This window comes from Pteronotus mesoamericanus, unplaced genomic scaffold, assembly GCF_021234165.1.
Source record: "Pteronotus mesoamericanus isolate MK-2021 breed Mesoamerican mustached bat unplaced genomic scaffold, CSHL_Meso_final contig_164, whole genome shotgun sequence".
Lineage (NCBI taxonomy): Eukaryota > Metazoa > Chordata > Mammalia > Chiroptera > Mormoopidae > Pteronotus > Pteronotus mesoamericanus.
Window position 1 is genome coordinate 10,707,277 of NW_026555065.1, and position 22,328 is coordinate 10,729,604.

Consider the following 22,328-nt stretch of genomic DNA (forward strand, 5'->3'; position numbering starts at 1 on the left):
GAAGGAATCAAAACCAGGCAAGATGAAGCAGAGGAATGAACCAGCGAGCTGGAGGATAATGTTGAAAAAAACTTCCAAAAAGAGGAAGAAAATGAAAAAAGACTCAAAAAGAATGAAGAGGCACTTAGGGAAATGCAGGATGACATGAAATGTCATAATATCCATATAAGGGATACCAAAAGGAGAAGAAGAGGAGAAAGGGATAGAGAACCTGATTGAAAAAGTAATGATGGAAAACTTCCCTAACTGGAGGAGAGAAAAAGTCACACAAGTACAGGAAGCACAGAGGGTCCCATTCAAAAGGAACCCAGTGAGGCCCACTCCAAGACACATCATCATTCAAATGGCAAATATCAAAGACAAACAGAGAACCCTAAACGAAGCAAGGGAGAAAGAGGCAGTAACATATAAGGGAGCCCCAATATGGCTACAGGCTAACTTCTCAACAGAAACACTACAAGCCAGAAGGGAATGGCAAGAAATATTTCAAGTCATGAAAAGCAAAGACCTGCAACCAAGACTGCTCTACCCAGCAAGGCTCTCAATTAAAATGGAAGGTGAAATAAGAAGTTTCCCAGACAAAAGAACGCTAAAAGAATACACCTCCACCAAACCAACACTGCAAAATATGCTAAAGGGACTGCTTTAAAATGAAGAAAAAGTTTCTGTGAATACCCAGTTCCTTTCAGAGTTGCCAATACTTGATATTACCAATATTTTTAATATTAATCTGATTGTGACAATGATGCTATTTTAATTGTTCCTTTACTATTTGTTGAAACTAAACCTGTTTTAGTATATTTCTCGCCTATTTCTATTATTTTTTTCAAAAAAAGCTTTAAGTGACTTTTTGGTATTCTTTATCCATTTAGTGATGAAAGGTTTGTAGAACTTTTTTCCCTAAAAAAACAAAAAAACAAAAAAGCTATTAACCATGTTTTAGATGTGTTGCAAATACTTTTCTATTCTTTGTCCTTTAACTTTTTTTATATGTATATTACTATATAGTTAAATGTTTAATATAGTCATATTGTCAATATTTACTTTATAGCTTCTGGGGTTGAATATTTTACTTCAGGTCATGAAAAATATTAGTTCTATTTTCTTCTAAAACTCCTTAGATTCTACATATTGATTTTTAACTCACCTGAATATTTCTTGTATAATGTGTGAAATAGGGCTCTATATTTATTTTATTTCAAGTAACAGTGGTCCACGGACCTTATTTGTTGGATAATCCTTATTTTATCCATTGATCTGAAATATCAACTTAATCATATATTATACTGTTAGACAGATATATACATTTGTGTCTAGAATGTTCATTATATTTCATTGATCTACTTAATTATTTCTGTGCTAGTGCCATGTTTAATTGCTGAGACTTTATAATGGTTTTAAATTTTTTTAAATATTTTATAATTAACTTTGACATTAAAAAAATAAAATCAATCTGCATTTAAGAAAGAAAGAAAGAGAGATGGAACTCCTACCTTTTGCAATAACATCGATGGAAGTGGAGAATATTGAGCTAAGTGAAATAAGCCAGTTGATGAAAGACAATTACCATATGATCTCAGCTATAAGTGGACTATATTCAACAAAATAAACTAATGAACAAAATAAACCACAGGCATGGAAACAAGGAGCAGACTGAAAGTGACCAAAGGGGAGGAGGAAGGGGAATGGTAGTGGAAAGAAGGGGAAGAGACTAGACAAAGAACATGTATGAATGACCCATGGACATGGACAACAGAGTGGGAACTGACTTTGGGAGTTGGGGGTGCAGGTGGGATGGGTGGAGTGGGGTAAAGGGGAAAAATTGAGACAACTATAATAGAATAAACATGATTTGTAAACTAAAAAATAATCAATAATTTCCTATACTGGACACCAAGAATATGTTCTGCTCCATGTAAAATGCAGCACATTGATTATTATATAAAACTACATCCAAATAATTATTTCATATGATAGCACAAAGGACTAAGCGTCAGTTCGGAAGGTTGAAGGAAAACTTTCCAAGCTTGCTATTCTCAGGAAATGTTAAAATATATGACAACAAAAGTACATCACAAGAAACTAAAATTAATCAATTATGCTTCTTTGACTACATAATTTCATTTAAGTCTCATAACTACCTTGTGATGTAGATACCCTTTAAAACAGATTTCAGAAACTGAAGCCTCTTCTTTTAGAGTCTACATTCCTAAGAATCTGGGTTACCTAATCATCTTCACATCCCAAGATCTGTGATAGTTCCAATAGTTTCAATTTTGCAAATATAATTTATTTTTCCTGATTTATAGAAACTATTGGTGAGTATTTAAAAACTGTAATAGGTCCTTCTTCTTGTTCAGGACATACACCAGGAATTCAAAACGGCTTCCTCCTTAAGGAGCATCCAAGACTTGTAAAATTCCTGACATCATTTTGTAAGGGATCTATATACTTTTCATGAGACAATGTAAAAAGAGAAACACATATACTACTTAAATTCCAGATGCTGTACTAATCCTTTATAAAACTTCCTCTATTAAATTCTTATACATTTCTTATAAGTTAAATCTTTTTGTAAATGAGAAATCTGAGGCTCAGAAATTAAATATTTTATCTTATCCAAGGTCAAATACAGTGGTAAAACCAGGAAGCAAACTTATCTAATTTATTCCATGGCTTTGTTTTTTTTACATAAGAAAGTGAGTAATATTCTTGTAAGAAATAATGATAATCCCATCATGTTACAACCTCTAAAGTATCCTCTAAAGTATCTGTCTTTAAAGTCTTTGACAAGTAGAAATAACAACTGTTTTGGGGTCTCTTTTATACCTCAGTGAGTATAATATGATATACAGGGACAGTAATTTAGAGTCATATTAAGTCTTAGATATTTAATATCTGGTAAATTTTCTACATCTCTGAGCCTAAATTTCCTTGACCTTTAAAATGTACAGGATTTTAAATATGACTTGTGACCCTGTGTGAAACTTAGAATAGGCAACATGTGAAAGGTTTTAAACTATATTATGACAAATGCTAGTTATGATTATTGTTATTAATAAAAATAGGCTAAGCAGGCCTAAAAATGCATTCAGCCAGACTCTGTCCTCAATTATTTCCTTAGTTTAGAGGAAATAGTTTAAAAGAGGCAGAAAGTAAGACGTCAACAATTACAAAAAGGGACACAAAAGAGATTCAAAGATTAACATTCTGACTTCTACTTGTTAACTTTAAAGACTAAACAATGATTAGAAAAAAAAGAGAATTGCTATTTCATAGGCATAGAAAGTTAGTGAAACTCACAGTGAGGTGAGAAACTCGTGTAAAGGCTCTTTCCAAAAGATTTGTATTTATCTCAACAGGCATTGTCCCTGGAAGAATGGCTATATTGAAAAAATAAGTTTCACTGGATTAACATGGAACCCTGGACAATCTGATATGTACGTAATTTCTTTCATTTTAAATAACTGTTGGCAAGAGATTTGAAGGAGCTTGCATCATCTTAACCTAATTATTTTCTTATCCTAGAACATTAAGATTACAAAAGATAAGCAGGTGCTATTTTGAATGCAACCAAGTGTTACAAATACTTCCTTCATGGGTTTATTTAACTCTAACTTTAAAATACACCCTTTTCTTACCCACATTCAGAACATTCAGAAGGAGCAGTTACATAACAAAACAGAGATTAAAGGGAACACAGATGCAATATACAGAAAACACTTACTTTAATTCTGTCCCTCCTGTCTTGCTTTGCTATTTAACTGCTTCATCTCGTATTTTGTACCTGAGATCAAGAGGCATAAAATACTATTTCAAAATTTGTGTGTCCTTTCTAATTACTGCATTTGAACTCCTACTAGCTATAAAACTTACACCATCTTCCCCTTCAAAAATAAAAAAGCAAATGATAAATAATCTAGAGAGAGGAAATATCTAAATGAGAGTAACACTAATCTTTCCTACACATCAATGCTGACAAATAAGGGTCAGTAGGTAAACTATTTTATTTAATTTTTATTCACAAAGCTAGATTTTCCCATTTATAAGGGAAACTATCAAAATCAGATAATCTGGTAGTTGTATAACATAGCCACAGCTAACCTGTCAAAGCCTAAATAAAACATGTGGAGTTTAATTTGGCAGTCATCACTCTGGGTGAAGTAAGTCTGTATGATTTTATATCTTCCCCAGTTACCAAATATGCCAGCTTTTCCCCCTTGTGACATCTCTCTTCTTTCCATTATTTTGTGATCTTAATCCCAACATCTTAATCCAAGTTTTATCTCACAGCAAGTGAGACTGTGCAGTATTATCTTACCAGATCATCTTATGTCTTGTCACTCTTTTACTTTGGTTCCATTCTTCATACCACAACAAATTGATTTCAAAACACTTTGCGTCATTACCTGTGTAAAAGTCTATTTTTAATTAGCTCTTTACTTCGCAAAGAATAGACTGTGTTTCTTCTACAGAAAGGTTACTTGCCTTTTCACACTATTTATCTACAAAGCAAACTGCTTTACTATTTACTGAATTTTGTGATTTGGGGACATCTGTACTTTTGGTCCCATCATTCTATATATTTCCAGAAAGTTGCCTTCATTTCAACCTTATTCATATTGTACAAATACTGTCTATCTGATAATATTCTACTCAAACACTTCCTCTCCTATTAAGTCTTCCCTGACCACCCAAAGTAATTTTGCCCTCTCCTATAATCTCACAGACATCAATGAAATTAATTTGGTAATTAATTATTTGCTGCCTTAAAAGAGTTAAAGTTTATCATTTTAACTCTTTAGGCAAATATGACTTGTATTTCTAACCATATTTCCTGAACTCTAAGACATACCTTTATTCATGTTTTATAATTAAGCAAGAAACTGAGTGCATTCAGAAATATCAGCATCTTAAAACCTGGCAGCCATAGTAAGCCACAAGCTACTTAAAAGCAGGCAGACGATGTTATCATCCTTATTTACAATGGTGGTTCTCATCTCATCATGCTCTGCTGGAAGAAGAAAACCACAGGTTCTCTCTCTACTCCCTAGGTATTCCCAAGGCCTCTGCTGTAAAAGGTCAATAACTACATACCAGGTTCTCCCAAAACTCCAGCCAGTATAACCCTTCCTGTGATCAAAATGTCTCTGTGCGTTTTTTTAAATCTTCACCTGAGAATATGTTTGAAAGAGAGAGGAAGAGACAGAGAGAGAGATGTAAGAGAGAAACATAGATTGGTTACCTCCTGTATGTGCCCTGATCAGGACTGAACCTATAACTAGGTCTGTGCCCTAGGGGATGGAACCACAATGATTTGGTGAACAGGATGACTCTCCAACCAACAGAGCAACCCAGACCGGGCACCTATGTGTATTTTTATAGATAGGATATGAGGGGAACTAAGGCTCTATTACCCTATCTATCTCCAGCTCACTATCCATCAAACTACAGAGTGGCTCTTAGCCGAGCTCTTCCACATGAATGAAAAGATACTGAATACCTGCTAAGAAGAGATACTGAGCAAAATTAAAGGTACCTTTAGCTACATCTGGCAGAAATGGTCCAGGAGTCGGTTAGCCACATCTGGCAGTAAATGCATCCAGGTAACTTTATGAACTCAGTTTCCACAGGAGCCAAAGATATATGTTTGATCTAGTTAAACTTTTATGTTATTTTGGTTTTCCATATCCCAAATACCTGATCTATATGGTATTGTGTATGACTCTTAGGGGGCGAGAGCAACTCCTAAATCCTTGTATCCTCACATTTTCATTTTTTACCTAACCTGGTTTATCAAGCTACCACCCACGTGTATTCCTGACAACTGGTCTGAAAAATGGCCACTGCTGATGCTTTTTAAATAAACCAAACCCTCATATCCCTTCACTGCAAGAGGCAGCAAAAATCATAGTACGTATTAAAATAAAAGACCTCAAAATGTACTTACTATTTATCCCTTAATAGAAAGTCCCTGAAATTATTCTATGCTGAGTCATATACAGTGGCTAAATCAAGTATTTTAAAGCCAACTCACCACCACGTAACTGGTTTTCCCCTTCTCCCCTAATAGGCCTAAGTCCAGAACTAAATAAGGTAGTTATTATTAGTACCTACTCCCCCACTTCTATCAATGTGAAGGGAAAATTTAAAAAAAAAAGTTTGAGGTAAAAAGAAGTAATGTGTCCAGGGTCATGCAGCTAGGAAGCAGGAGTGCTAGACATAGAACCCAAGACAACCTGATTTGAATATTCAAGCTCTTAAATTCTATACTATTTTGTCTCACAATACACCATACTTGCTAAGCAAATTTATTTTTACCATATCATGTCTCATGTCCTCTTTTGGGATATCAATTACAGATCCTCCTCTTTCTCCTTTCCCCTCTCTCTTCTTACATTCCTTTAGTATATGACAGAAAAGTTAGGACCGTTCCTCTGAGTTGGAAAATACTAAAGTAAGAGGGTTGAAAAGTACTAACATAGAATATACAATCCAGCCAAATCTCAGCAGTACTTTGTATCAAAAGTACACATCACAAACTAGCTAAATCTCAAACTGATTAAGTCTTAGTTTCCTCACCTATGAAATAAAAGCATTGGATGTAAATAACTAATATACCTTCTAATTTTGAAAACTCTATAGTACTGCAAAATTGGGACAAAAGGAAGAGCAAAATGCATATGACTGTTTCATTCTACAAACCATATTATAAAAAGAAGGGAAAAAATATAGTAGTAATTTAGCAATTAGAAAAAAATAAGCACTCAAACCCTATTCAACTGAATATTATTTCTTTTTCAAAAAATAACTACCTTAATAGATTATAAATAACCTAAAAAACACGCATGATTAAAATGCCAACTCCTGGTCCCCATGGTGTCTATAAATATAATTTCTATTAGTAGTTACCTACCAGTGAACTCCTCTACCTTTTAAATTTAAATTAAGAAATAACAAATTCTACCTTAGGAAAGTGTCAACAAGAACACTTCTCTCTCCTGTGAGTGTTGTCGTAACCCCTAGCCCAGGGCGCAAACCCAAGGGGTGCTTCAGTACTCTGAGCTTGGCCTAAGTTGTATAGCAGAGCAAAGAGGCAGGAAAACCAAGAGGAGGGGGCCCTTTGGAATTTCCATGGACTAAAATGATGAGACTGCATTTCAGAAACAGAATTTGTACATCAGGGAATATGTCCATTAAAATGCACAATGAAATAATAAATATTTGAAGATAAAAATGATGGTTTTATTAAAAGTAATAGCAACTTTCATTTATTATATCAATAAATGAAACACTTAATAGCTATTATTACATTTCATCTTTACCAAATCCCTATATAAGGGAAGTGTAAAATTATCACAGTTTTATATATGAGAATCCTGAGATACAAAAAGGTTAAGTTACTTATTCTAGATCAAAGAGTACAACTCTCCAGAGGCTGTAATCTTAAATAATATGCTTCACTAAGCAGTGTTGTCAATCAGAACAATAATTTGTAAGCATAGTAGAAAGGCCTATTGCCATTAATACCACCACTATCCACTTCAAGCTTTACCATCTTAAGTCAACTTCATTTCTTTCCTCCCTTGATCTCTAAATATAATCTAATAAATATAATAATTCTTCCCATATTTGATTATATTCAGCAAATACCTATGGAAAAAACCCATCATGTATAAAGCACTGTACTAGATGGACTAAAACTTTTATGTCAAAGTTTTTGTTAGAAGAACTCTGCATTCTCAGAAAGAAGCAGGCAACTGAAGGGGAAGGAAATCAATTTCATTTATGTCCTTTACACATCTAAAAGAGGTAAAGGCATATTAAGCATCCCTGAATCAGCAAATAATTATTACTCATTATACTTAGAATGAAGCACATTTGCAAATGTATTCATTGATTTAAATTTGTTTAATTGTTACATATACATTTAAGTGATAAAGTCTGATATACATAAAATTAAAACCAACACTTGAAATGTACTCACTATGTACCAGACACTAATCTAAGCATTTTACATATACTATCTTGTTTAATCCTCACTACAACCTTTTAAAGTTAGTCATGTTACCCCCATTTCCCAGATGAGTAAATTGAGATACAGTAAATTTAAATAACTTGTCCAGAATCACACAGGTCGTTAAGTGGCAGGAACAGGATTCACACCTAGATGGTTTGGCTACAGAGTCTGTGTTCTTAGCCACTGTCTTCTGAAGAAGAGAAAAAAATTGAAACTGGAACAAACCATTAACACTATAGTTATTAAGAGAAATAATGATATTCGCTGGCCTTTATATGCCTGATACAGTGTCAAATATAGAAAACCCTTGTTTGCAGAAAAGGATAAAAAATAAGAAAGGGGCGGGACAAACTCATTAACTACACCTTTTGCCCATGTCTAATCTGAAATTTTAATTGCTCCCTTCAGTTTCTGATGCTTTAAACTCAATCACCACTATCACATATTTCTGAAATTAGCAGTGCTAGTCACATCACAGGGATATTTTTATCTGGGTAGTAGGTCAACAGTGCAGAAAGTAGGACTTTAACTAAAGTAGAGGTCGGAGGTACACGCCACGAATACTATGCTATTTCCCTCTAAGTGTCTGAAACATGTTCTGTCTCATCTCCACATTTCTTAAGAATGTTAACCATTTCTTCTATAGCTACTATTAAGTACAGTATTTCTGCACTGACTGCTGTGCTGTAGGTAGTTCTGATAACCAGAAACTCAACCATACCACCTGTACATTGTGAGACTAGTTTTCTGGTGGATTTGGGAAAAGACAGGGCAAACACACTAGACAGGAGCCCTGCTGGAGTGACTTTATCTAATTCTGAAAGAACAGGTGTAAGACTAACACAATGATGAGAACGTTCCCTTTGAAAAGCTGTTAAATATTAAAGTTTTGTGTAGGCAATCTTACAGAGTAAAACACATAGTACTATATGGCATTAATAGAGTTCATGTGCCAAATATGGTTTTACAGTACTGCAAAAAATAATTATTTACTCAAATTACAATTTTACTAAAATGTATTAAACTGGTTTTTAGTCAACATCAATACTTGTTTCCGAATTTTAAAAAACTCAACATATTAAAATACTCAGGAAAATTATGCACTTCGGTAAACTGACATTCTTATTAACAAAATTATATCCATTTTTGCCTTATGAAAATAATGGCCAAGATAGTTTTGGGTATTTATTAATAATATCCAAAAAAGCTGACAGTCTTCCCATAAAGAACTGCTGCCGACAGTTTCAAAGATACCCATAAATGTCTTTGCGGGTGAGATGAGCTCAGGGTAAAAATACATAATTTGAACTTGTAAATCAAACATAACTAGCTTACTAACTCAATTTTAGGTTCAAAATCATGACTAGGATAGGAGAAAAGTTAGTGGAAGAGTGGATTTCAATGGCAATAAAACATAAGGATGATAGCATTAAATCACCACTCTATCTGATCTCTCAGTACACAGGTAGAAATATGTATATATACACACATATACATACATACATACATACATACATATATATATTTGTATGGCAGACTGGGAATATATAGAGATTAACTTTGTTTCTTAAAATAGAAAACTAGTTTTCTATGAAGTAAATTAAACTTCTCACTGCACGCAATATAGCCAAAAAATTAATGAGTGAAAAATGGCATTTACATTTAAACTATATATCAAATAGCAAAAGAAAAGCAAGGTTTGCTTTGAAATCCACCTCTAGAGGCAAACTTCATTTCAGGATCATGAAACACACAAATGTTTGGACACATTATCATGTTCTCTTCTCCTAAAGTCCTACTTAGTACTCAAGTAGAAAAAAAATTGAAAGCTTGAAAGGAAAGTCAACATAAGGTACAAAGGCATGTTATCACACCATAATTCAAGCTTCTGAAAGAAAATAATCATATAACTGTACACCGGAGACCTATATACCGTATTTTGCCCTGTATAATGCACACTGTTTTGCCCAAATTTTTGAGGGAAAAATAAGGATGCATGTTATACAGGGGTAGTACTAATTCCATACCTGTATACATGTTTTTAATTTTTTTATTTATGCTCATGCACTAAAAGTGTAACTCTAGAAAGCAATAAGGATATCCATATGCAAAATAATACACTGGAATATGATAATCGGTTTTGTCTCTAGACATTAATTAATTATGGTGTGCCCTGGCTGGTGTGGCTCAATGGACTGAGTGCCGCCTTGCGAACCAAAAAGTCACTGGTTCAATTCCCAATCAGGGCACCTGCCTGAATTACAGGCCAGGTTCCCAGCTAGGGGAGTGAGAAAGGGAACCAACTAATCGGTGTCTCTCTCACACACTGATGTTTCTCTCCCTCTCTTTCTCCCTCCTTCTCCCTCTCTCTTAAAATAAATAAATAAAATCTTTTTTAAAAAAATTAAAATGAAAGATTTTTTTCCCTGAAAGTTTGGACCAAAAACATGAGCATGCATTATACACAGGAGTGCATTATACATGGAAAAATACAGTAATTTTATCAATCAATGTCACCCCAATAAATTTAATTATAAAGAAAATAATCTAGTAGTAATGAATAGTATTGTATTCTCCACTATGTAAAATCCCTACCTCAAAATCTAAACAGGAAATCTACCTTTCCTATTCACAGTAGTATTCAAAGAATCAAAAACTTTGAAGGTGGAAGAAAATCTGGACATCAACCAGTTGGAACTATCCCCAAAATAAAATAAGGTGTCCAAGAGTAAATGTCAAGTTCATAGCAGAGTCATACTAAATCCAAGTCTTATGATACACAGGACAGTGCTTTTTATACTACAACCCAGCTTTCTCAGCACTGATTCCCAAAAATAAAACATAATTTTTTTAAACAGTCACTATCTGTATCTTTCTGGATTACAAATGACTATCCTAGTTCTTCCCGAAGTGTTTAAAATAAATTAAACATAGGTTACAGCCAATGTAAAGCAAAACAACATACTTTACTAAGGATTTTAAAGTCAGCATTTTACAGTGCCAAACAGTATAACCCATATGGAGATCATGAATTCCAGTAATTCAGCTTTCCTTCCACTTAAAGCCTATTTGCTTCTAGGGTTAAGTAACCATAAATTTTATGTGTGTCTATCTTCTCTTGGTTAATTCTGAGAAACATAAATGTTCATTAATCAGTCAAAGTATGACCTTTTGGAAAAGGTATCTCTTACTCTCACCAATATATCAGAAAGTCTAGGAACATAGCATTTAATATTATTGACAATTCTCTAGTCTAATTTTCAATCCCACAGTTTAAGTTTGAGGGGATTTTTTTATTTCTTCATTGTTGGAAGAAGTTCTAATCTATTGACCTTTCAGTGTACAGTACATTAGTTTGGTCCTACTTTCTCTTAGCTGCCAACCAAGAAATGTCACCTGTTATATGTATTTTGATATGTTTCCAGGAGACAGGGCCATAGAATCCCTGATATAAACAGCTGATGACTACTGGAGCAAGAATGGAGGAGAAGAGACTGGAAGCTGGTTCTTTGAAAGCTATTGTCATTTTTCAAAACAAACACACAATATATGAAGAGATATGGTTATTTATGGAGAATACTTAGTGAGGCATTCCAAGCTCTTCCAATTTTAGTAAAAAATAGTATAAGTAGTCCAGGTGTTGAAATTATACCAGGAATATTTTCTTCATTTTAGAAGATAAAATAAATTCTCAATGTACGATAGTTAATGGAAAGAACTTTATTTTCTTTTCTTTTAAAGATTTTACTTCTTTATTTATTTTTAGAGAGAAGGGAGGAAGAGAGGGAACATCAAATGTGTGGTTGCATTTTGTGTGCCCCCTGCTGGGGACCTGGCCTGCAACCCAGGCATGTGCCCTACACTGGGAATTGAACTGCCAACCATTTGCTTCGCAAGCCGGAGCTCAATCCACTGAGCCACACCAGATAGGGCATAGAATTTTAAATCTGCTATGGAGGTACTGGGTATTTTATATTCCAATGAAAATAAGTTAATCTTCATTTCTCTTTAAGAACTTGAGTTCATATATTAAAGAACTTACTTACTTGGCAGATTTTCCTTACAGTTTTATATTTAAGGAAGAGCTAACCCCTGTTCTTGTGAGACTATTCCAAAAAATCCAAGAAGAAGGAAGACCCCCAAACTCTTTCTATGAGGCCAGCATCATCTTAATTCCAAAACCAGATAAAGACACAACAAAGAAAGAAAACTACAGGTCAATATCACTTATGAACATAGACACTAAAATCCTCAACAAAATATTGGCAAACCACATCCAGCAATACATTAAAAAGATCATCCACCATGATCAAGTGGGATTCATCCCAGGGATGCAGGGATGGTTCAATATTTGCAAATCAGTAAACGTAATATATCACATAAAAGGAAAGACAAAAACCATATGATCATTATCAATAGATGCTGAAAAAGCTTTGATAAGGTACAGCATCCATTTATGATAAAAACACTCAGCAAAGTGAGAATAAGGGGGGGGCATACCTCAACATAATAAAGGCCATATATGAAAAACCTTCAGCCAACATCATATGCAATGGGCAAAAACTAAAAGCTTTCCCATTAAGATCAGGAACAAGACAAGGTTGTCTGCGTTCACCCCTTCTATTCAACTGAGTATTGGAAGTCCTAGCAACAGTGGTCAGACATGAAAAATAAGTAAAAGGCATCTCAGTTGGGAAGGAAGAAAGAAGTAAAACTGTCATTGTGTGCAGAAGACATGATAGTATACATGGAAAATCCCAAAGACTCCACGAAAATACTACTTGACTTAGTAAGTGAATTTGTCAAAAGAGTGGGATACAAAGTCAACATTAAGAAATCAAACGCACTTTTGTACACCAATGAAATATCAGAATCAGAAATAAGAAAAAAAAATCCCATTTGCTGTAACAACAAGAAAAATAAAGTACCTAGGAATAAACTTAACCAAGGAGGTAAAAGATCTGTACACCAAAAACTATATAACACTGAAGAAAGAAATTAAGGAAGACGCAAATAAATGGAAGCATACTATGTTCATGGACTGGAAGGATTAACATCATCAAAATGTCCATACTACTCAAAGCAATTTATAGATTCAATGCAATCTATTAAACCTATTTTAATAGATTTCAATCTGTTAAATCTATTTATCTATTATCTATAAAATCTATAAATCTATGAAAACATCAATATCATATTTCACAGATACAGAACAAACATTTCAAAAATTTATATGGAACCATAAACAACTCCAAATAGCCACAGCAGTTTTGAGAAAGAAGAACAAAGTAGTAAGGATCACAATACCTGATATCAAACTATATTACAAGGCCACTGTAATCAAAACAGTCTGGTACTGGCATTAAGAACAGATACATAGATCAAAGGAACAGAACAGAGAGCCTGGAAATAAACCTATGTCTCTATGGTCAATTAATATTCAACAAAGGAGGTAGAAGCATAAAATGGAGTAAAAATAGCCTCTTCAACAAATGGTGTTAGGAGAGCTGGACAGCTACATGCAAAAAATGAAACTCAACCACCAATTTACACCACACACAAAAGTAAACTCAAGATGGATAGAAGATTTAAATATAAGTCATAATACCATAAAAGTCCTAAAGCAGAAACTCAGATATCCCACATAACAATATTTTCACCGTTATGTCCCTGAGAGCAAGGGACATAAAGGAAAAAAAAAGCAAATGGGACTTCATCAAAATAAAAAGCTTCTGCAAGGCTAAAGAAAACAGCAGAATAAAAAGGGAACCAACTGTGTGGGAAAATATATTTGCCAATGATACCTCAGACAAGGATTTGATCTCCAAAATATATAAAGAACTCACATGACTCTACTCCAGGAAGACAAACAATCCAATTAAAAAATGGGAAAAGGACCTAAACAGACACTTTTCCAAGGAGGACATACACAGGGCCCAGGGACATATGAAAGGATGCTCAGCATAACTAGCCATCAGGGAAATGCAAATTAAAACCACAGTGAGATATCACTTCACACCAGTCAGAATGGCCATCATAAACAAATCAACAAACAGTAAGTGCTGGCATGGATGTGAAGGAAAGGAATCCTAGCGCACTAGGAAGGGAATCCTGGCACACTGTTGGTGGGAATGCAGACTGCAGTAGCCACTGTTGAAAATAGTATGGGATTTCCTTAAAAAGCTAAAAATGGAACAGCCTTTTGACCCAGCAATTCCACTGCTGGAATTATACCCTAAGAATCCCAAAACACCAATTCAAAAGAACATGTGCACCCAATGTTCACAGAAGCACAATTTACAATAGCCAAGTGCTGGAAGCAACCTAAGTGCGCATCAGTAAATGAGTGGATCAAAAAACTATGGTACATTTACACAATGGAATACTATGCAGAAGAAAGGGGGAGAGGGAAGAAAAAGCTATTACCCTTTGAAACACCATGGATGGAACTGGAGAGTGTTATGCTAAGGGAAATAAACTAGGGGGTGAAAGACAAATACCATATGATCTCACCTATGAGTGGAGCCTCATCAATAAAACAAGCAAGCAAGAAAAATAAAACCAGCAACATTGAAAGAAAAGAGAAACCACAGTAATGAGAGGGAAGGAGGAAGGCAGGTAATGGGAAAAAAAGGGGAAGGGTCAAATCAAAGAACATGTATACAGGGCCCACAGACAAAGCCAAGGTGGGAGGTAGGGGTGGGTGGGGCAGGGGTGGTGGCGGGAAAATGGAGACAAATGTATTGGAATAATAAAAAAAAAATCTTTACAGTTTTAATCAAGGGTTGATGAGCAAACTTACTCTAGATGAGTCATAAGAGGGGCTTGGTTGACCACTTGTTCCCCAAGATGTTGTACTTCCTCGTTCATCCATACCTATGGAGAGAAGAAAACGAAATATATAAATCCAAAAGGATACTATGATGGATGTTTTGTTGTTATGGTATAACAGAAGATTACAATTCAGTGACTGGCATATGCATTTGCGTGGAACTGGCTATTTATCAATCCTTGTCTCAGAATGTTGTGGAAAATAAGTCAAGTCAGAGCATCTTCATCTCTACTTCCTAAAATTCCCTATATACACTGTAGATGCATTTCACACCAAAATACATCTTTGGAGACTTTAGAATATGGCATAATTTAGGTCTCTCCATATTTTATCCCCATCCATTGCTACTTCTTAAGAGTAGATGAAGCCACACAGCTTTTTATACTTTAGTACTGCCACCCTACATGAAAAATCTGAAGAATTCAGCTCTTAAGGAAAAACCTTAGAAATGAAGCAAATAATTGTTCACGTTAATAAAACTGGTTTCTTTGAGAGCACTGATTAGATATTTTTAATTAAAGACAGAACTCTAAATCAAACTACATCAAACCAACCTTATTTATATCAAAACTAATCAAATATGACATGATAACTCGTACTAGTAAAATCTTCTCTGAAATCTGAATCCAAATGAATAGATCCACTTTTATGAAAACTGCAAAAGTCAAAAGGAGAAAGGGTCAGTTATTGTTAGCAACAAAACAATTCACTGTGTTCCTGAATGTACCTTCTGAAGCTTTAGTTCCACTATTTTCACTTTCCAGTCAGTCCCCAGGAAAAGTTGAAAGAGCTGGAGATCTCTCAATCCAGCCATTTCTTCCTTTTCTGTTTTGAGGACCAGTCTGTTTCATCCTTGATTCCTAACAGGGTATACTTTACCAAGCACTTCTGAATTTCTTTTTATGACAAAATACAAATAGTTGACCTTTTTTTTTCAGTCTTGCATGAAAAAACTCTATAGATATTGCAAAGAAACTTTCTACAAAGTTTAGAAGCTCTTTTTCTTAAAAGTATAAATTCCTGTAAGTCCTCTGATCTAGATGAGAAAGTGATGTATAGTTAGTTAAATGCCCCCAAAATGTCCAATAACTAGTCAGCATTCCCAAAGCTCTTTCATAGGGACTGAATTATCAACTGAAGGGTTAAGTGACAAAAAGTAAGGAAAGGGAAGTCAGTTCCCAAAGTACAGTCTATTAGCTACTAATCAGCTAGTACGACCCTAATTAATTCTTTTAATTAATCTGTACTTCCTGTATCAAGTGACATATCTATATTTTTAAAGTTTTTAAAAACGGTGTAAAGAAATGATGGGTACTGAACTACAGACTATACTCCAGGCACAATTTCAAGTGAACCCAAAGCTTTGAAGACACAGAGATTATGTATAAAAATACAAAATGTTTTGTTCATTCTTAGGGAATTCTTACAGAAATTCTAGATTTAAGAAAGATTCTAAAATTTTGGGAAGTATCTTATAAAATCATACTTTGGTACCATCTATCACCTGTGGGCTATTTTCCAAGCATTTTCTTCACAATCAACACTATATATCAGCACACAGAATTATGAGACCCGATTTGAGACAAACTTACATGACGTTTGTTTCTTTTTAAAAACATACTTTCCATTTGCAATTATTGTTTTATATAAGGTAAGATTTTTTTATATTTTCTATATAAGGTAAGCCAAAGTAAAATACAAAAGATTCTATTGAGAAAGAGAGATCTCAAATATTTGTACACCCATGTTCATGGTAGCATTATTTATAATACCCAAAAGGTGAAAGCAACTTAAGTGTCTGTCAAAAAATAAATGGATAACAAAATGTGGTGTACATACAATGGAATATTCAGCCTTTAAAAAGAAGGAAATTCTTACACATGCTAAAACATAAGCCAGTCACAAAAGGACAAATGCTGTATGATTCCATTCACATAAGGTATAGTCAAATTCACAGAGATAGAAAATAGACTGGTGGGGATGAACAATGTGGGGGAAATCATACTTTTATTGAACATTAATAACATATAATGGAAATTCATTTGACGATCTCATCCTAATGAAAATAACCTGACCATAATTTTCATGACTTAGGACTGAACTGTCTTATATCAAATGATTAATAAATATGAGGATTTTGTGTTTTTTTAAATACATTTGTAAAAGAGAATATAGAAAAGATGTGTGCCTGCTACAGAAAATATCTCAAACAAAATTTAAAAGAGATGCATGAAATTCTGTAAAAACACATAATCAATTTTCATCAAGTGATAGTGATTACTTCCATAGCATGAAGGAAGAGGAAAGATTAATTAAATAAAATGGTAACTAATTAAGCCACCAGCTAAAGAATGCTACACATCAATAGAACTGGACATAGTAGGGGGTTCAAAGGATGCTATAGAATAACAAGGATCTGACTAGGTTTTAGACTCAGAGCTCTATAGTTTTATTGTTAACATATCCAGACTCTGAATAGAAGGTCGTGGCTGGCACTGACAAAGGCAAGAGTCATATTTAACCATCAATGAATGACTCCTTTCTGCTGAACACAATGGCTGTACAAACACAGAACTATGACAGGAATAATAAACCTTCCAAAGCTTCAGCCATAAGATTAAAGTAAACAGGAAAAAAAACCTACACACAGAAAATAAGCTTAATACAGAAATTATTCATATTGATCAAAATCTGAAAAACTACTTATCAACACCAAAACACACAATAGTTACAATTACAGTAATTAGGAGAGAAAACATTTCTAATAAGATGCATCTAAAAATCACTGCCAAATATTTTCTTTCCTTCCCATTTCCAGTCTATCTAAACCAATTCAATTTTAGAGAAGCCAGGTCTATAATTGACAGATTAAACTGGTAGATGTAAGAGAAAGTTTACCAATAATTAAGTGGTAGAAAGGGTTTGTCTTGCTTAGTTTTCTAAAATATTAATCTAATCTATTCTAATCTAATCTATTCCTACTCAGTAAGATTAAAAGAGTTAATGAATAATTAATACAGAGATTAAAATGACTCTTTCTTAATCTTTTATACAATCTCTTAAATATATGCTTTTCTGAATTGACTGTATTAAATAAAATCCAATGTATACATTTTGAGTCCGTGTGTCCCCTTTTAAAAGGCACACTATTTTTATTTAATATTTTCCAGTAAAGAACATTAAATGTTAGATCTTATCTCTGAAAATAATGGTTTGTAAATTCAATGAAATAATCTGCTTCCTTCTTTTGTAGAACATTTAATAGAGAAAGTAATAAAGCAAATCATAAATTACTACATATACAGCCAATTCCCTAAGAGGCAGAGGGACCCCTAGAGAAGGAATGAAATGTAGAAACCAAGTTTTTGAGGTGTCAGAGAGCAAGACCCCTGGACAGGCAAAAAAACTTCTTGGCAAAGTTCAACATCTGGCATTACTCTTTTTTCTATGAAGAACTTGGTTATAGTCTATCTGCTTCCTTTCCAATTCCACCATCTTTAGCTTTTGACCAAAAGTGTTTTCTTTTTTGAGTCAGTCATAAAATTCTCTCACAGCTTCTATCCTATCCGTTCTTTCATTCTTCAAGCAGAGTCCTACAGACTTCTGCAGGTTTTTAACATTAGCAAAAACTGGAAACAGATTTTTTTTGGGGGGGAGAGTGACTTTTGTATGCTGTGCATACCTGCTTCCCCTGATATGGGTTCCAAAAGTAGAGTTTGTGTACATAAAGCATTACTCAAGGTTTGGTGAGGTTCAGGCAAGACCTGCCTGGAGGTAAAAGGCATAAATGAGGAGCAAAGCTTCAGACCAGTTCCTTCCTTTTCCACTTGCCACTGCCAGACCTATAACAAAAAAATCTGCCACCCCAGACTAAGACACTAGGGTAAAGTGAGAAACAGGTCTGAAATTGGAAAAATATTACAGTACTAGTAGGGAGTCTAGTGAGCTGAGAAGGAATGAAAGGAAGAAGAAAAATGATACAAAGAATGGAGAGAAGAGTAGCTAGAACAGCCCTGAAGCAAAGCTGGTAAGAAAAACAAGTTAATAGCCACTGTACTTAACATCATGCCCAAGTCTATCTCTGTGGGAAAGAAACATATAAAGTTGGGAGTAAAAGCACAGGGGATTGTAGAGGTACCTCTCTCTCTCTCCCTCAATGTCTGTCTGTCTGTCTGTCTGTCTGTCTGTCTGTCTCTCTCTCTCTCTCTCTCTCTCTCACACACACACACACACACACACACACACACACACACACACACAGAGCCTTTGGTAGCACTACAATAAAATCACATCCCAACACCTATAAATCAGGGAAAGACAATATACTTTGCAAAACTGCCCTCTGTTATAGGGTGACTCAATCAATGATTTAAGAAATCTCATTGGAGATAGCTATTATCAGATGACCAAAGTTTTGAATGTGGCTCTTCAATAGTTTCTTTACTCAGTTTTATTTATGGAGTAATGATATTCCTTTAGATAAGATTCAAAGGCTGCAATCAATTGCAAAATAATATACACCAAAAAAACCCTACCACCACCGTTTTTATTGTATTTTTCAGGTGTTTGATACTCATGAAATAAATCTACCTATGTGTTTTTCTAGAAATTCACTGTGAAGGAGGGTCAATTGAATATAATAGCAAATCCTTTGGGTTTTCCTTTGCTATACATTAATGAGAAACAAATAAAATAGAAAAGCTATGAAAATACTAAAATTGTAATGAAATTTTAAAAAAGTTAGGCCATGCTGCTTCATATAAAATATATAACATTGGTTAGAGAAATTTTTACTCATAAAAATTGAGATTCTGTACAATGAACTGTTAAAAACAAGTTTGATTTTTTTTTTTTTTTAAGCATCCAAGACAGTAAGACCAGTTAAAAGATGAGAAGAATTTACTTTCTCAGATCACCCTTTAAAATTCAATGACAATTTCTTTTTGGTACTGCTGAGAACACAGGTTTACAGATAAGGATATTCTGGTATCAAGGTACAGCAGAATGAGGTATGGCTAATTAAGAAAATAACTAATTTTGAAAGTAGCTTAGTTATTTTCTTGAAATTTTCTTAGTTTTGAAAGTAATTGTCAAACAGTGATTTTATTGTGTTATTGTTGTTAGCCACAACATACATTTTTAGCAAAATAATCTGCCTACTCAGTCTATCAGTGGTACAACCCCATTAGATTTCACTTTATAAACATTTCCAAAGTCTGACCTATGAGTCACTATTTTTAACATGATCATTTCAGCCCAAGCCACATCATCTCTGACCTTTATTATTACAATAGCCTCCTGAAGGATCTCCCTTCTTCTTGCCCCTCTTACAGTCTGTATTCTCTACATGGGAACTGGAATGACCTTTTAAAAACAACTCAAATCATGACAATCCTATGCTCAAAATCTACTACTAGCTTCCCATCTCATTCAGAATTAAATCCACTGGTATGCAATGTTTTACCTGTTCTGCTTGCAACCTCTCTCCCTTCATCTCCTACTATTCTTTTTTTTAATAAGAGAATTATTCTTTTAAAAATATTTTATTGTTTATGCTATTACAGTTGCCCCCACTAAAAATATGGAACGCTTCACAAATTTGCGTGTAATCCTTGTGCAGGGGCCAAGGTAATCTTCCCTGCATCATTTCAATTCTAGTGTATATGCTGCCGAAGCAAGCACTACTATGCTTTTTCTTAGATCACTTTATCTCAGCAACATGGCCCACTGCTTTTTCTCAAACACACCATGCATGCTTCCTCCTCAGGGCGTTTCCACTTGCTCTTTCCTCTTCATAAAATGCTTTCCCACAGATATCTGAATGGTCCCTTCCCTTAATTTCCTTCAGATTTTTGTTCAAATATCATCCTATGGGAGAAGGTTTACTGTCTGTCTTTTCCCAATACATTGAAAGCTTCATTAAAAAAAAGAAAAGAAAAAGAAGAAGAATGTCATCTGGTTTGTTCACTGCTATATGTTTGGTGCTTAAGACAGTGCCTGATACACAGCAGGTACTAACAAATATTTGTGGAAGAAATGAATGTATAAAGTGGAAATAATACAATCCAATTAACAGAAGTGGGACTGAAACTGGTTCCCTACATTAGCTTCTCATTCCTCTTTACACATAGTCAAAACCAATATTCTTAATAGCTGAAGAGCATTTTGAAAATTCCAGTAAGAAGCAGTTAGACTGTAAATGACTCTATGAACTAGACAAGTAACTACCTCCAAAGAGCAAAAATTATTTAAAAGTTTTAGAGAAACCTAAACCCTCACTAGGCTTGGTGGGAGAATCACACACAGACCTTAAGTACCACTACTTTGAAGTGACCTCAATCATGTGCCCTTTGAAAAATCACTTTGTATTAGCTATAGCATAGTCTGTAGTCCAGGGCTATAAAAGGAATTTTAAATAAGAAATGTTCCAAAAAAGTTTTATATACTCAACATGATGTTGGGATATTTACAAATGTGGTAAGAAATTTAATGATTCTCTTGAATTTGGTAACACTCTTCTTTTGTATTCCCTTAGTCAGTTATTCATGTATTAATTTCTACCTCAGCAATATTTTGAGTAACTATCCCAATGTGTTCTCTTCACATATACAGTGCTCTGGATCACATCCTGTGTACTGCTAATTCTTCTATTATGTTCCCATTCCAATCTGCAGTTAACATTGCCAGCACACTTATCTTGCCATAAACACAAGTTGGATCACATCCAATCACTCCTCAAATGTGATCCCCCGCTGCTTCAGGAATAACATTCACACTCCTGAGCGTAATATTCTGCAAGGTGGCTTCAATTTCCCTTTTCAGCTTCAGTACTCACCAAAAACTCAACACTCCAGCCTCATCAAGACATCAGTCACTCCCCAAACATGCCAAGATTTGTCACACATTTATATTCTATTCCTATTGTTTCCTAAGTCTAGAATATCTACCCCTCATCTTTCCCCCCTACCTACTGAATTTCTAATTTGAATCACCATAAGATCAAATGCCCTCCTCTGAGGAAGTGTTCTCCATCAACTAATTCTAAATTAATCACACTGTTTCAGAAATTAATTTGTACTTACTATATCTTGAACACTATGACTGTTTCCATGTATATCCTACCAATAAAACTTTGTAATAAGCAACATATCTTGTTTATCTCTATGTTTTTCTGGTACATAAAAAAAGTACAGTATTCTGCATTAAAAGGTTAATTAGTTAAGAATATATAAAATGAGGGCACTCACACAAGAGTGTGTTATAAAAATTAAGTAACTATAAAGATGGGTTAAAAAGAAAAAATCCAATAATTACTATTTTAAAAGAGTATTATTTTTAAAGCAGCTTGCAAATAAATATGTTGGAGGAAATCTCAAAATTGACCTAGTGAACTCAATTCCAATATAATGCAGTAAGTGCCTACTGAGAGTTACTACAAATTTGGGGAGAGGTGGATATAAATATAAAACAGCTACC

General features: G+C 34.2%; 1 protein-coding gene and 1 non-coding gene across 5 annotated transcripts in view; both read right to left on the minus strand.

Moving 5' to 3' along the window:
- TCF12 (transcription factor 12) overlaps positions 1-22,328 on the minus strand; it is a 351,976-nt gene that overhangs the window by 206,406 nt on the left and 123,242 nt on the right. For all 4 annotated transcript variants that reach the window (XM_054565372.1, XM_054565371.1, XM_054565370.1 and 1 more), the window contains exon 4: positions 14,823-14,896. In XM_054565372.1, the coding sequence (XP_054421347.1) occupies positions 14,823-14,896 (74 nt within the window). The remainder of the gene's footprint in view (positions 1-14,822; positions 14,897-22,328) is intronic.
- On the minus strand, positions 20,428-20,534 carry LOC129064507 (U6 spliceosomal RNA). Its single transcript, XR_008528485.1, has one exon. It is a non-coding gene; the product is annotated as a U6 spliceosomal RNA (small nuclear RNA).